Here is a 15,802-nt window from a genome sequence, read left to right as displayed (position 1 = left end):
TTTGAATGAATGCTTACGAGCCTTCTGCTGCCTACCACCGCGCAGTCAGACTGCTCTATCAAATCATAGACTTAGTTATAACATAGCACACAGAAATACGAGCCTTAGGTCATTAATATGGTCGAATCCAGAAACTATCATCTCGAAAACAAGATGTTTATTCTTTCAGTGAAATACGGAACCGTTCCGTATTTTATCTAACGGGTGGCATCCATAAGTCTAAATATTCCTGTTACATTGCACAACCTTCAATGTTATGTCATAATTAAGTAAAATTCTGGCAAATTAGGTGGCCCAAACTGTTGCATATACACTAACTCTGCGTGCAATGAACGCAAGAGAAGTGACACAATTTCACCTGTTTAATATTGCCTGCTAACCTGGATTTCTTTTAGCTAAATATGCAGGTTTAAAAATATACTTCTGTGTATTGATTTGAAGAAAGGCATTGATGTTTATGGTCAGGTACACATTGGAGCAATGATACGCACCGCATCGATTATATGCAACGCAGGACACGCTAGATAAACTAGTAATATCATCAACCATGTGCAGTTAACTAGTGATTATGATTGATTGTTTATAAGRTAAGTTTAATGCTAGCTAGCAACTTACCTTGGCTTCTACTGCATTTGCGTAACAGGCAGGCTCCTCGTGGAGTGCAATGTAATCAGGTGGTTAGCGTGTTGGACTAGTTAACTGTAAGGTTGCAAGATTGAATCCCCCGAGCTGACAAGGTAAAAATGTCATTCTGCCCCTGAACGAGGCAGTTAACCCACCGTTCCTAGGCCGTCATTGAAAATAAGAATGTGTTCTTAGCTGACTTGCCTAGTTAAATAAAGTAGTAAAAAAAAAAAAAATGTGAAAACTTAATCGGCCTCTAGTCGAAATCTAGTATGTACAGTGGGGAGAACAAGTATTTGATACACTGCCGATTTTGCAGGTTTTCCTACTTCCAAAACATGTAGAGGTCTAATTTTTTATCATAGGTACACTTCAACTGTGAGACGGAATCTCAAACAAAAATTCAGAAAATCACATTGTGTGATTTTTAAGTAATTAATTTGCATTTTATTGCATGACATAAGTATTTGATRCATCAGAAAAGCAGAACTTAATATTTGGTACAGAAACCTTTGTTTGCAATTACGTTTCCTGTAGTTCTTGACCAGGTTTGCACACACTGCAGCAGGGATTTTGGCCCACTCCTCCATACAGACCTTCTCCAGATCCTTCAGGTTTCGGGGCTGTCGCTGGGCAATACGGACTTTCAGCTCCCTCCAAAGATTTTCTATTGGATTCAGGTCTGGAGACTGGCTAGGCCACTCCAGGACCTTGAGATGCTTCTTACGGAGCCACTCCTTAGTTGCCCTGGCTGTGTGTTTCGGGTCGTTGTCATGCTGGAAGACCCAGCCACGACCCATCTTCAATGCTCTTACTGAGGGAAGGAGGTTGTTGGCCAAGATCTCGCGATACATGGCCCCATCCATCCTCCCCTCAATACGGTGCAGTCGTCCTGTTCCCATTTGCAGAAAAGCATCCCCAAAGAATGATGTTTCCACCTTCATGCTTCACGGTTGGGATGGTGTTCTTGGGGTTGTACTCATCCTTCTTCTTCCTCCAAACACGRCAGGTGGAGTTTAGACCAAAAAGCTCTATTTTTGTCTCATCAGACCACATGGCCTTCTCTTATTCCTCCTCTGGATCATCCAGATGGTCATTGGCAAACTTGGCCTGGACATGGGCCTGGACATTCGCTGGCTTGAGCAGGGGGACCTTGCGTGCGCTGCAGGATTTTAATCCATGACGGCGTAGTGTGTTACTAATGGTTTTCTTTGAGACTGTGGTCCCAGCACTCTTCAGGTCATTGACCAGGTCCTGCCGTGTAGTTCTGGGCTGATCCCTCACCTTCCTCATGATCATTGATGCCCCAGACCGAGGGTGATTGACCGTCATTTTGAACTTCTTCCATTTTCTAATAATTGCGCCAACAGTTGTTGCCTTCTCACCAAGCTGCTTGCCTATTGTCCTGTAGCCCATCCCAGCCTTACAATTTTATCCCTGATAAAACGTCTCTCTGGTCTTGGCCATTGTGGAGAGGTTGGAGTCTGTTTGAGTGTGTGGACAGGTGTCTTTTATACAGGTAACGAGTTCAAACAGGTGCAGTTAATACAGGTAATGAGTGGAGAACAGGAGGGCTTCTTAAAGAAAAACTAACAGGTCTGTGAGAGCCGGAAATCTTACTGGTTGGTAGGTGATCAAATACTTATGTCATGCAATACAATGCAAATTAATTACTTAAAAATCATACAACGGGATTTTTCTGGATTTTTGTTTTAGATTCCGTCTCACAGTTGAAATGTACATATGATAAAAATTACAGACCTCTACATGCTTTGTAAGTAGGAAACACTGCAGATTTTGCAGGTTATCAAATACTTGTTCTCCCCACTGTATATAGGTTCAGAAGTTTTGTGAAACAGCGCAGTTAGATATATAGCAAATATAAACTGGATGGTCTTCAGATATAGATGGGAGGGGTGACTATTGTAAAATATATTGTCTGTAAAATGTATGTTGACGCCTGTTGTCCATTTAATTTAGTCCAATTAGGGGGGGAATGAAAGTGTGTGTTCTGTACACTCACTACAATTCAAAAGTTTGAGGTCACTTAGAAATGTCCTTGTTTTTGAAAGAAAAGCAAGAARAAAAAAATACCACAAATTGATCAGAAATACAGTGTAAACCATTGTTAATGTTTAAGTGACTATTGTAGCTGGAAACTGACTTTTAATTTTTTTTTATATAGGAGTACAGAGGCCCATTATCAGCAACCATCACTCCTGTGTTCCAATGGCACATTGTTAGCTAATCCAAGTTTATAATTTTAAAAGGCTATTGATCATTAGAAAACCCTTTTGCAATTATGTTAACACAGCTAAAAACTGTTGTTCTGATTAAATAAGCTATAAAACTGGCCTTTAGACTAGTTGAGTATCTGGAGCATCAGCATTTGTGGGTTCGATTACAGGCTCAAAATGGCCAGAAACAAAACTTTATTCTGAAACTCGTCAGTCTATTCTTGTTCTGAGAAATTGCCAAGAAACTGAAGATCTCGTACAATGCTGTGTACTACTCCCTTCACAGAACAGCGCGAACTGTCTCTAACCATAATATAAAGAGTGGGAAGCCCTGGTGCACAACTGAGCAAGAGGACAAGTACATTAGTGTCTAGTTTGCAAAACCGACACGTCACAAGTCCTCAACTGGCAGCTTCATTAAAAATTCCCCGCAAAACACCAGTCTCAACGTCAACAGTGAAGAGGCGACTCCGGGATGCTGGCCTTCTAGGCAGAGTGCCTCTGTCCAGTGTCTGTTCTTTTGCCCATCTTTTAGTCTTTTWTTGGCCAGTCTGAGATATGGCTTTTTATTTGCAACTCTGCCTAGAAGGCCAGCATCCCGGAGTCGCCTCTTCACTGTTGACGTTGAGACTGGTGTTTTCACCTCAACCCAATTGAAATGAGTTGGACCGCAAAGTGAAGGAAAAGCAGCCAACAAGTGCTCAGCATATGTGGGAACTCCTTCAAGACTGTTGGAAAAGCATTCCAGGTTAAGCTGTTTGAGAGAATGCCAAGAGTGTGCAAAGCTGTCAATGCGAAGGGTGGCTTATTTGAAAAATATTAATTTATTAAATATAATTTGTTTTTTTTAACACTTTGGTTACTACATGATTCCATGTGTTTTTTCATAGTTTTGATGTCTTCGCTATTTATTCTACAAAGTGTGAAAATTGTATAAATAAAAACCCTTGATTGAGTAGGCGTCATCTTTTGACTGGTACTGTATAATCATGTACAAAGAAAATATGGAGGATTGGAAATGATGCAGACAATTTACATTGACGGAAGCCACAATCTGTCTGCAATTTTAAAGCTGCTCTACCCCCAAAATAAAAATCTATTTCCTTCACTTTGTAGTTTAGTCCGCTACTGAAATACCAGTATTTGACCCCTTTACACTCAGCAACTGTTTTGGCATTGTTTTTTATGACCCTCTGTTTATTGCATTGGATATTTATTGTTCAGAAGGCCTCGTGGTCTGTTTTGCACTTCTCAACTGCTATKTAAATTCTGATTGATTGTGATCATGTGGGAACGTGCTTGAGCCGACGTGGGCACTGGACTAGGCTACTTTTAGAACAAAGGGCATTATTGATGCTTGATGTCCCATCACATGTTTTCATTGGAGGGATCTGTTCAGTAACTCCTATTTGTTGGAACACTGCTACCAGCAACTAACACAGGAACAAATTTGTATTCAAATATACAAAAATATAAGTGCAACGTGAAGTGTTGGTTTCATGATCTGAAATCAAGAAAATTCCCTGGCATGTTTCATTCGCACAAAGCTTATTTCTCTGAAATGTTGTTCATATTTGTTTACCTCTGGTGAGCCTTTCTCTTTGCTAAGATAATCCATCCACCTGACAGGTGTGACATATCAAGAAGATGATTAAACAGCAAGGTCATTACACAGGTGCAATTTGTGCTGGGGACAATAAAAGGCCACTCTAAAATGTGGGGTTTTGTCACACACAACAATGCCACAGATGTCTCAAGTTGAGGGAGTGTTCAGTTGGCATGCTGATTGCAGGAATGTCCACCAGAGCTGTTGCCAGATAATTTAAAGTTAATTTCTCTACCATAAGCCGCCTCCAACATCGTTTTAGAAAATCTGGCAGTAGGTCCAACCGGCCTCCCAACCGCGTGGTCCATACACGTGGTCTACGTGTATGGCGTCATGTGGGTGAGCGGTTTGCTGATGTCAATGTTGTGAACAAAGTGCCCCGTGATTATGGCATGGGCAGGCAAACTACGGACAACAAACACAATTGCATTTTATCGATGGCAATTTGAATGCATAGAGATGCCGTGACGAGATCCTGAGGCCCATTTTGTTTTAAGATGTCTGTGATCAGCAGATGCAGATCTCTTTTCCCAGTCATGTAAAATCCATAGATTGGGGCTTAATGAATTCATTTCACGACTTATTTCCTTATGAAGTCTAACAAAGTAAATTCTTTGAAATTGTGCATTTTTCTGTTTTTGTTCAGTATACATCTAAGGGGCTGCAACATCATCCTAGTCCTACATTTAAAATGGGGTACCTTTCTATGCAGTCTATTTAAATAGAATCAGCCCACCAGACAGGTTTTTCTGTAGTTCCGGATGGTGTGGTATTCCCAAGTTTTATTTTTATTACACCTAGGAGAATAAACCTTACTCAAGCATTGCTATCAGACTATACAAAATCACTGATTCTCAAATGACCTTACATCCCAATTAACTCCTCATTACAGATCAAGATTAGACCTGCGCCTCTCCTTTCTCAAACAGAACCCATTAAACGTGCTGCTAGTTTGTCAGACTCAGCTGTTAGGAGCCAGTCCRTCTTAATGAGTTGGCTCTCTCAGCACTCACTGAGGGAAGGAGTTTCCTGTGTGGAAAGAGGCTGGAGGGGAAGTTAATGTGGTGAAGAGTAATCATGAGAGAGAAAGAGTCAAGGTTCTAGCACAGGGAAAGTCTTCATCTGGGAGAGAGAAGTGTAAGCCTATGACTTTGCGTAAGTGTATGTTTGCCGTACTTCCCCTCTCTGGGTCTGCCCTCACCCCACTGTCCTGCTCTGAGTAGAGGAAGTGACTATCAGGGTGGATGAGGTGAGGTCCCCAGTGTTCTGCCCAGTCAAGGTTTCAAGATTTTTGGTACGAGCCATGTCTGAGGCCTCTTGGGGCCTCTTCCTGTCTRACCTGACCCCAGTGGGGCGTTCTGCTGGAGATGAGGCTTTTCTTGCCGGGTGACCACTCCCCACCCTTATGACTTTTACACAGGACTGTTAAGTGTGCTGCAGCAGGAACACTTGACCACTTAAAACCAGCTCTGTGTCCTACCAGTGGAACACCTCTTATTATAATAATATATGCCATTTAGCAGATGCTTTTATCCAAAGGGGCTTAGTCATGCATACATTGTACGTATGGGTGATCCCGGGAGTCAAAACCCACTATCCTGGCGTGGCACGTGCCATGCTCTACCTAGAGAGGACCACTTTCTGTTGTGATTTACACAACCACAACTCAGAACAGCCCTCTGATCAGCTATAATAAAGATTAGCTAAATATAGCTGTATACAGTCTTATGTAGGCTACATGTATTATGTGTTGATTTAAAATCTTAAAGAACAAATGAACTATTTTGATAATCAGAGGAGTGCACAATAACTCTGGTTCCTTGGGAGAGAAACCGTTTATGAATTCTAAAGTACCTTTCCTTCCTTGTCTCCTTTATTGACCTGAAAACAAAGCCTAGACACTAGTGAAAAGTCAGCCCACCAGGAATGAGCTTTTCTTAGCTGCCCATAAATGAGAATGATGTGAAGGCAAATAGATGAGAGGAAGTAACTTAAGACCATTGAGATGCACGCTAACTCACCTCTTTTTGTGCAGGTGTTCACCATCTTTGCCTTCGCCACCACGGGTGGTTACTCTGGAACGACCCACATCAGTGTGAAATGTGGGGATGCGGTGCTAAAGGACATAGACGTTGGGTTCGGATACCCTTTCAGGTAAAACACCTCTCGCATAGAGCTGCATATTAATGACATGTATGCTGTCATATTGTTTCTTCTGTTTTTTAATTGCCAGTAACCCCTGCCTATGGTCTGTACAGTAAATAAGCTTATCCCTGGCACTCCCTGAAAAGCAATGCAAAACTTTTCAAGGGTTTGATGTGTAAACGGGAATTCCAAAGAGCAGTTTCCTTTTTACTCTAAAGCTGGTTGTAAAATGTATGCAGTCACACATGGACAAACCAAAAGATTCTTCCCGCCAAGATAAATTGTATTTGTCTTTGATGGTTGCCCCTTAAATGTTTTTGCATTTATAGTTGAAATGGATTTGTGCAATATGATTACATTCTAATTTAATAGTTTTTCTCTCCCACCACCCCACTTCTAGGTTGCCTAGCTATGGCCCTTTAAAGGTGCCCTCGTGTAACGGGAGCGCCACGAATGAGATTTACCTCCAGGGAGACTACTCTTCCTCGGCTGAGTTCTACGTCTGTGTCGGTGTCTTTGGCTTCCTGTACTGCACCGCCACCCTGGTCCTATACCTGGGATACCAGCATGTGTACCGCGAGGGCCGCGGACCCACCTTTGTGAGTCTAAGATACTAGGGCTGATCCCATTTTTAGTCATCTGTTGGGTAGATAGGCTGTTGGTCGACCAAGATTRTATTTTTTTGTCTTAATTCATTTTTTGTCAAGCAGTGGCAAACATATAAAAAAATGTTATGGCACACGAGACACCTGTCTGAGTGGACTAATCCATTGCGAAGGCTTCGGGGATGGCACACAAGTAGAACGTTTACCATTTCTAGTCTACAGGTTCTGTTAATGGATTCAATATATTATTATTATTACTACAGTTTTGTCATTGTAGGAGTGGACATGTTGTTTGTAGAACACACAACCTAGGTTACACTTGTGAGGGAAAAGTTTAGGTTTATTTCATTCTGTTTACGAGTTAATTTATTCATTGACAGGAGCKCTCCAAACAAAAGACAATCTTGAGTAAGGACACGCACCTGATTATGAATAGAACTAGGCCTAGGCTACCTGGCCTGGGCGCAAATGTAGGCTTATAAATATGCACATTTGGGGATCTGATACTATTTCTGATTGGCTTAACTTGCCATCACTGTGGAGCTTCTCAAAGTAATTTTTTTCTTCGCCTCAAAATGAAAGTAAACTGTCTGTTTTGACATCCATTGTGAATAGTTCCTCAACGTAGCCTATTTGAAAAATCTTTCCAGCTCTCCCACTTTCGATAACCACTCAGCATGAAATGGGGGAAATGTCATGCTCTGATCCGGTGGAAATGTCATAAAGGCCTACCTGATTACTTCTTATCCCTTGTGCAAATAGCCTACGCCTGTGTCTGTCTGTGGTGCTCACTGGCAGGGCCCAGAATATTTTAAACAATGTTGCAAGTTTGTTAGCAGGAGCTTCAGGCTAGACCCAAGTTAATAGTTAATACAATGTTTCAAGTTCCTTGCAGACAGGCCATGCATAGCTCCCGAGTGGCGCAGCAGTCTAAGGCACTGCATCTCAGTGCTAGAGGCTTCACTATAATTTTGATTAACCACATGACATTGATTTTGAGAGATGAAACTGTTCCACAAAAATGTGCATATGAAAATCATAACTGACACACAGATCAGTAGAAATGGTACGATAACTTGCCACTCTAAATGGTAAAGGTTGCTGACCGCTGTTGTAGTCTATTACCGGCAACTTCAGGTGCATAATGGCAGAATCTGCAAAGGCCAGCAGCAGCAGGAGAAATTTTCTTCTGGTTAGTTTTTAAAAATGTAACTAGGCAAGTCGGTTAAGAACAAATTCTTATTTTACAATGACTGCTTAACCCGGACAGCGCTGGGCCAATTGTGCGCCACCCTATGGGACTCCCGATCACAGCCGTTTGTGAGACAGCCTGGGATCGAACCAGGGTCTGTAGTGACGCCTCTAGCACTGAGACTCAGTACCTTAGACCGCTGCGCCACTCGGGATCTCTGGCTCCTGCTTTAGTAAATTGTCTAAATGTTTAATTGCAGCGCTTGACGCATCAGGCAAAGTAGCCTACATATAGTTGATTTTATTCAAACAGGGTGGGGTTTGTTAGTTACCGTATAGTGTAGCATTACTGGAGGACTATTTGTATAACCTGGTCTACCAGCCTGTGTACTGCCAGATCAGTATCAACCAGTCATTGTGAGACTGTTTTTTGAGAAGCAACCCATCAACTGGCAGACTAATAATGGTGTGTGTACTAGAGGTCGACCAATTAATCGGGGCCGATTTCAAGTTTTCATAACAATCGTAAATCGGTATTTTTGGGCGCCGATTTAAAATAAATAAATAATAATAATAATAAATAAAATAAAAATGTACATGTACTTTTTTTCCCTTTTTTTTTTACACCTTTATTTAATMTTTATTTAACTAGGCAAGTCAGTTAAGAACACATTCTTATTTTCAATGACGKCCTAGGAACGTTCTACCTCGTTCAGGGGCAGAAAGACAGATTTTTAACCTTGTCAGCTCGGGGGATCCAATCTTGCAACCTTACAGTTAACTAGTCCAATGCTCTAACACCTGATTACATTGCACTCCACGAGGAGCCTGCCTGTTAGCAAATGCAGTAAGCTAAGGTAAGTTCCTAGCTAGCATTAAACTTATCTTATAAAAAACAATCAATCAATGACTGTCATTGCTCCAATGTGTACTTAACCATAAAGATAAATGCCTTTCTTAAAATCAATACACAAGTATATATATTTAAACATGCATATTTAGCTAAAAGAAATCCAGGTTAGCAGGCAATATCAACCAGGTGAAATTGTGTCATTTCTCTTGCGTTCATTGCACGCAGAGTCAGGGTATATGCAAGTTTGGGCCGCCTCGCTCTTTGCGAACTAATTATGACATAACATTGAAGGTTGTGCAATGTAACAGGAATATTTAGACTCATGGATGCCACCCGTTAGATAAAATACGGAACGGAATAAACGTTTTGTTTTCGAGGTGATAGATTCCGGATTAGTCAAAGGTATATGGTTTAGAGAGAAATAGTCGACGTGTTATAATTCCTGTAATAACTTGCGGCTGAACTTGAAAGGGGTTCCTTCGTTATTTTACCGTTCATGTCTTCCATAGAGAATGTCTTGATCTACTTCAAATAAGGTCTGTGTTTCGTGCAGGCTTAAACCGCCTCGACGTTTTGATACCCGTGTAAATCTCACTAGGATAAGGTAACGTTTGTCAACATATTTTCATAAATCCACTCTACAAAAAAAATGATCTTTGCTAATATTGATCAGAGTTACCTTGTCCTATGGATATCTACACAGTTATAAAATTGGCAAGGTGGTGTAAGCCTACACGAAACACAGACCTTAGTTTAAGTGAATCTAAAAATATCCTATGGAATAAATGAAGGAACCGCTTTTCAGATTTTGCTAGAAGGTGTCATGGGAATTATGACTCGCACTTTGGTCATCAATTCTTACCATGCCCATTATTAAAATAGGATTTCCTGCATATAGAAATGACAGTTTTTGTTTTCAACATTCATCACAGGTAACTTAAACTCTATTTTTATTCAAACAGTTGAGAGTATTTGTCTCCTAAGCAGACTCTTCAGTATCATTGTCACTTCAGAGCTGTGTGTGTATTTATGTATTATATTAAGTTAAAATGAAAGTGTTCATTGTTCATTCAGTATTGTTGCAATTGTCATTATTACAAAAATGTGTGTATGATATATATATATATATAACATTTTTATTTATTTATATAAATCGTCCGATTAATCGGTATCAGCTTTTTTTGTCCTCCGATAATTGGTATCGGTATCGGCGTTGAAAAATCATAATCGGTCGACCTCTAGTGTGTACTGTACAGAGTAAGCATGTGCAGCTGATATAGTGATTGTAATGTTAGCCACACTGCGCAGTTTGCAGAAAAGAAAAGCATATCTAAAACAACATTTACATTTTCTGAATTAGACACCATCTCTCAGCCAGATGCTGAAAAATTGGTTCATGTATTTGCTTAATCTAGGCTAGTTCTCTAAAGTTGTGGAACACCTTGCTCTGTCAGGTAAGAGGGGCAGATAAGAGGTTTTTAAATCACTTTTAAAAACCCACCTTTTTAGTTGGGCTTTTAATAAGTGAGTTTTTTTAATATATTTTTTATATTTTTTAAATAAATTTTACCCCCTTTTCTCCCCAATTTTCGTGGTATCCAATCGCTAGTAATTACTATCTTGTCTCATCGCTACAACTCCCGTACGGGCTCGGGAGAGACGAAGGTCGAAAGCCATGCATCCTCCGAAGCACAACCCAACCAAGCCGCACTGCTTCTTAACACAGCGCGCCTCCAACCCGGAAGCCAGCCGCACCAATGTGTTGGGGGAAACACCGTGCACCTGGCCSCCTCGGTTAGCGCGCACTGCGCCCGGCCCGCCACAGGAGTCGCTGGAGCGCGATAAGACATAAGACAAGGATATCCCTACCGGCCAAACCCTCCCTAACCCGGACGACGCTAGGCCAATTGTGCGTCGCCCCACGGACCTCCCGGTCGCGGCTGGCTGCGACAGAGCCTGGGCGMGAACCCAGAGACTCTGGTGGCACAGCTAGCGCTGCGATGCAGTGCCCTAGACCACTGCGCCACCCGGGAGGCCCCTAATAAGTGAGTTTTATACATCCTCAGTTTGTGTTTTAATGTGAAGTATTTTGTGATTTTAAATAAATGTTGATTTAACAATGTAATCATTTGTCTCTGGCTGATGGGTTAGGTTCATGTTTTAAGCCTGGTATGGCTCTAACAGCTGAGACGACAGGTTAAGTTGTGAGCCTAATAGTTTTCAAAAGCGATTCATGATTTAAAAGCTGCGTTCTTCCATCCTCTTCAACATGGTCCTATAGTGACAACCCTCCCCTGTGTTTTTCTCAGGACCTGTTGGTGACTGCTGCTTTTGCCTTCCTGTGGCTGGTGTCCTCCTCTGCCTGGGGGAAGGGCCTGACTGACGTGAAGTGGGCCACCAACCCAAACCACCTGGTTGAGAACTGTCAGCCCCTGTGCACACCTGGAAACTTCCCCTCCATGGGAAAACTCAATGCCTCTGTGGTGAGCAATTTGATTTAGTAATTTCAAAAATTCAGAGGAATTTATAGCCATTTCTCAATGTAATTTACAGGTATGTACAAGTCAAGCATGAATGACGGTTCTAAAGGTATAGTGTCACTTAATGTAGCATTTGTAATTCCTTTCTGTTTGTATCCTGTGGTTTTGTCTTTGTTTCACACTTTCCTGCTCGTCCAGATTTTCGGATTTCTGAACCTCATCCTATGGACCGGTAACTGTTGGTTCATCTTTAAGGAGACTCCCTTCCACAACCCACCAGCCACCATGGAAGAGGACGGAGTCCCCAGCTCTTAATTGCATAGAGCCCATGCCAATCGCCAAGGTGCTTTGGACCCACACTGTTTCTTATTTAACCTTATTAAGAAGGAAAATAAAACCTCAAGCAAAATTGTGTTTTTTAATCACCCTTACCACAGAGACCCCTTTTCAATGATGGGCGTTAAGCTCAAGCTTCAGGGAAAGTAGTCGGGCTGTGTTTACACAGGCAGCCCAATTCTCACACACACACACACAAATTCTCACTAATTGGTATTTTGACCAATCAGATCAGCTCTGAAAAAGATCTGATGTGATTGGCCTTTTGGCCAAATAAAAAAATAATAATTGGTGTGCCTGTGTAAACACAGCCTAAGTTGCTCAACTCTATACCTCCAACACAGCTACCCTTGGATGTTGTTTTTATACTCTGCATGAAGTTGGTCAGTTAATGTGAATGATTTGCTAGCTGCAGTCAACACTACCCCAATTTACAGGTGTAAACCCTGAAAACTGAGTGACCGCAACTGTTTTTATTTATTTTTTACTGTTTATTTTTAAACATTCTAAAAGGTGCCTTGAGAACTGTACATAACATCTATTCAGTTACAGTGAACATGGCTTGAGTTGAACACTTTGAAAGGAATTTGGGTATCTGTGATTTTCAAAATGATTGATTTTGGTCGCTTCCTCTAGAGCAGGTACTTTCAAACGCATAGACCAAGTACAAAATGTCCCAACAGGGCTCACAGACACACTACTGTAGCTGAACTGTGATTAATATGGGGATGTTAAGTAATGCTGCGTTGACATCACAGGTGGCCGGCGGTACCTTAATTAGGGAGGACGGGCTCGTAGTAATGGCTGGAACTGTATTGAGCACAACAAACACATGGTTTGATTCCATTTACTCCTTTCCCGGCCATTTATTATGAGCCGTCCTCCCCTCAGCAGCCTCCTGTGGTTGAAATACACAAATTGTCTGACCGTCAGTCCCCTCGTWTACCGTTAATCTAATAAAGGAGATGAGGTCGAAGGTAATGTTGAAATCCACTGCTCTGTTGCCTTTCAGGCCTAAACTTGGTCCTTTTAAATTAAAATAAACAATTTTAACTACTGTCATATCAATAATTCCAATATTCCACTACTACATGTTTTGAAACAGACATTGATACATGGACGTTGCATTTCTGTCATGTTCTGAAAGCCTACTGCTTGGTGCACTAAACTCGTCAGTTGTTAGCTACTTGATCCCACAATCGCTCCTGATGTTCAATGCGTTCCTCTTTGAAATGTATGTTTTTTTTGTCTTTGTTTTGTGATTCAAAATTGTTTTGTCACATGCTTCATAAACACCCGGTGTGGGCTAACCGTGAAATGCTTACTTGTGGAGGAACATATGAACAGTGCCTTAGTTATTTATACCAACTWTAGCAGTAACACTAACTAATATGGACTACATTCAATTTGAGGACACATTTCTAGTAACTGCTGTCAATATTTTAGTTATTCAAACTGTCAGTGCCTATATTTCACCGCAATGCTGGTTGGTGTATTGTTTACTCAATGAAGCCTAACTTTTTAAAGTATTATGTGAAGTTGTGACATTGAAACAATTAAAACACTAAGTTCCCTCAGTATTTGACTTCTCAAAATGTTTGAACTAGAGCTGGGACGATAAACCGGAAAATGATCGACACCGACCACTTATTGCAGGCATTTTGCAGATAACATTCACTACGATAAGTAGCCTATACTAGAGAAATGTAAAGTTTGAAATGAAATAAGTTTGCTAATATGGGGGATTTGTTATAGCTGTCAATTGACCCATAAACAAGCTTAGTAGTAGTTTAAAGGGTAATTTTTAAACTTGTTATAAAATTATAGTTCTATTTTATAATTTCATCAATTCAGGCAGTTTATCGCGATATGGATTTTTGTCTGATGCCCAGCTCTAGTTTGAGCAGGAAAAGGCAACTTTTGAATGTCATATTTTTTTTAAACTACATTAATTGGTAAATTTACAATAAGCCCTTTCATGGCTTCTGTGTGTTTAGAAAATATCTGTAACTTGTGCAACTTCTCTCCCTGAGTAAGTTTTATGCTTGTGTAACGGATGTGAAATGGCTAGCTAGTTAGCGGGTACGCGCTAGTAGCGTTTCAATCAGTTACGTCACTTGCTCTGAGACTTAAGTAGGGTTTCCCCTTGCTCTGCAAGGGCCGCGGCTTTTGTGGAGCGATGGGTAACGACGCTTCGTGGGCGACTGTTGTTGATGTGTGCAGAAGGTCCCTGGTTCGCGCCCGTGTCGGGGCGAGGGGACGGTCTAAAGTTATACTGTTACATTGATGCTGTTGACCCGGATCACTGGTTGCTGCGGAAAAGGAGGAGGTTGAAAGGGGGGTGAGTGTAACGGATGTGAAATGGCTAGCTAGTTAGCGGGTACGCGCTAGTAGCGTTTCAATCAGTTACGTCACTTGCTCTGAGACTTAAGTAGGGTTTCCCCTTGCTCTGCAAGGGCCGCGGCTTTTGTGGAGCGATGGGTAACGACGCTTCGTGGGCGACTGTTGTTGATGTRTGCAGAAGGTCCCTGGTTCGCGCCCGTGTCGGGGCGAGGGGACGGTCTAAAGTTATACTGTTACACTTTCATGGTTGTAATTTCGTATTTTCTGTTTTGTCACACCACTGGGCAAGCTACAGACTATCATTGAAGAATGGTAAATGGCGCTGCCATTTAACACAAATGGCAACATGTAGGTGCCAAAATTAATGAATCCTTCGGTATTCACGCTCCTATGGGAAGTGAATGGAACTTATTGATTTAGTTTATTTTTTTGTGTTTTTTGCTTTGCACTAATTATTTTGTAATTAATGTCATTTTGGCATCCTGTTCCTTATGAGTGTTGGGATTTGAGGGATATGCAGACATTGCCGTCCACACAGCTGGTTGTTCAGCCTTGGCCTCTGTAGTGATTTACAAAGGGAAGGCTTGAGTCAGTCATGAAAGGACACTGATCTTTTAGATTATTTGTGCCATTTTTTATTTGAATAGAAATAATCTAGCTATTTAGGATAAATCAGGCTTGTAGGCCTTTATCTGTTGGGATTTCTAAAATGTTTTTTGTTTGTACAAAAAAAAACGTCTATACATCCTCAGTATTGACAATGCAGTAAAGGACGAGAGCTGCAACAACTGCTGTACTGATGTTTGTTCACTCTGCTTTGACTGTAACGTTACCAGTTAATTAAGACTACAGTTAATGTTGTAGCCACAAGATGGTAGTATTGTATTTCATATAACTAAGGCTGCAAAGTAATTGTAACAATGTTTTTTKGGGGGCACAAGGGGATAGTACTGTTTCCTGCATTTGACTAGAAGGCACAATTTCATGCTCAGTCCCAACCATAAACCCTTTTGTATCTACATCTAAACTAAATAAAAAAAGTTGTGCAAGTGTATGAGGTAGGTTGACCAGCAAAATAAAGTTCTGGATGGGTTGGAACCAGAAATTAACTGTTTATCGTTCCTTTTTAAACCTCAAATGTTATTTTTTTTTTTACATTTAGCCTAACATTTTAAACTACTTAACCAATCAGTGCAGATAGAGCCGCTTTCTATGGAGTGGGCAAGCTATTTGCATGTGTAACGGATGTGAAATGGCTAATTAGCGGGTACGCGCTAGTAGCGTTTCAATCAGTTACGTCACTTGCTCTGAAACCTAGAAGTAGTGTTGCACCTTGCTCTGCAAGGGCCGCGGCTTTTGTGGAGCGATGGGTAACGACGCTT

General features: G+C 41.2%; 1 protein-coding gene across 1 annotated transcript in view; it reads left to right on the top strand.

Moving 5' to 3' along the window:
* Positions 1–15,529, top strand: part of LOC111970376 (synaptophysin-like protein 1) — a 61,299-nt gene extending 45,770 nt beyond the window's left edge. Inside the window, exons 3-6 of the mRNA XM_023997074.2 lie at positions 6,503–6,621; positions 7,013–7,211; positions 11,571–11,744; positions 11,940–15,529. Of these exons, the coding sequence (XP_023852842.1) occupies positions 6,503–6,621; positions 7,013–7,211; positions 11,571–11,744; positions 11,940–12,056 (609 nt within the window). The 3' untranslated portion in view covers positions 12,057–15,529. The remainder of the gene's footprint in view (positions 1–6,502; positions 6,622–7,012; positions 7,212–11,570; positions 11,745–11,939) is intronic.
* The last annotated feature ends 273 nt before the right edge of the window (positions 15,530–15,802 follow it).

Source organism: Salvelinus sp. IW2-2015, linkage group LG11 (assembly GCF_002910315.2).
Source record: "Salvelinus sp. IW2-2015 linkage group LG11, ASM291031v2, whole genome shotgun sequence".
NCBI classification, from domain to species: domain Eukaryota; kingdom Metazoa; phylum Chordata; class Actinopteri; order Salmoniformes; family Salmonidae; genus Salvelinus; species Salvelinus sp. IW2-2015.
This window is presented reverse-complemented; position numbering and strand designations above follow the sequence as displayed.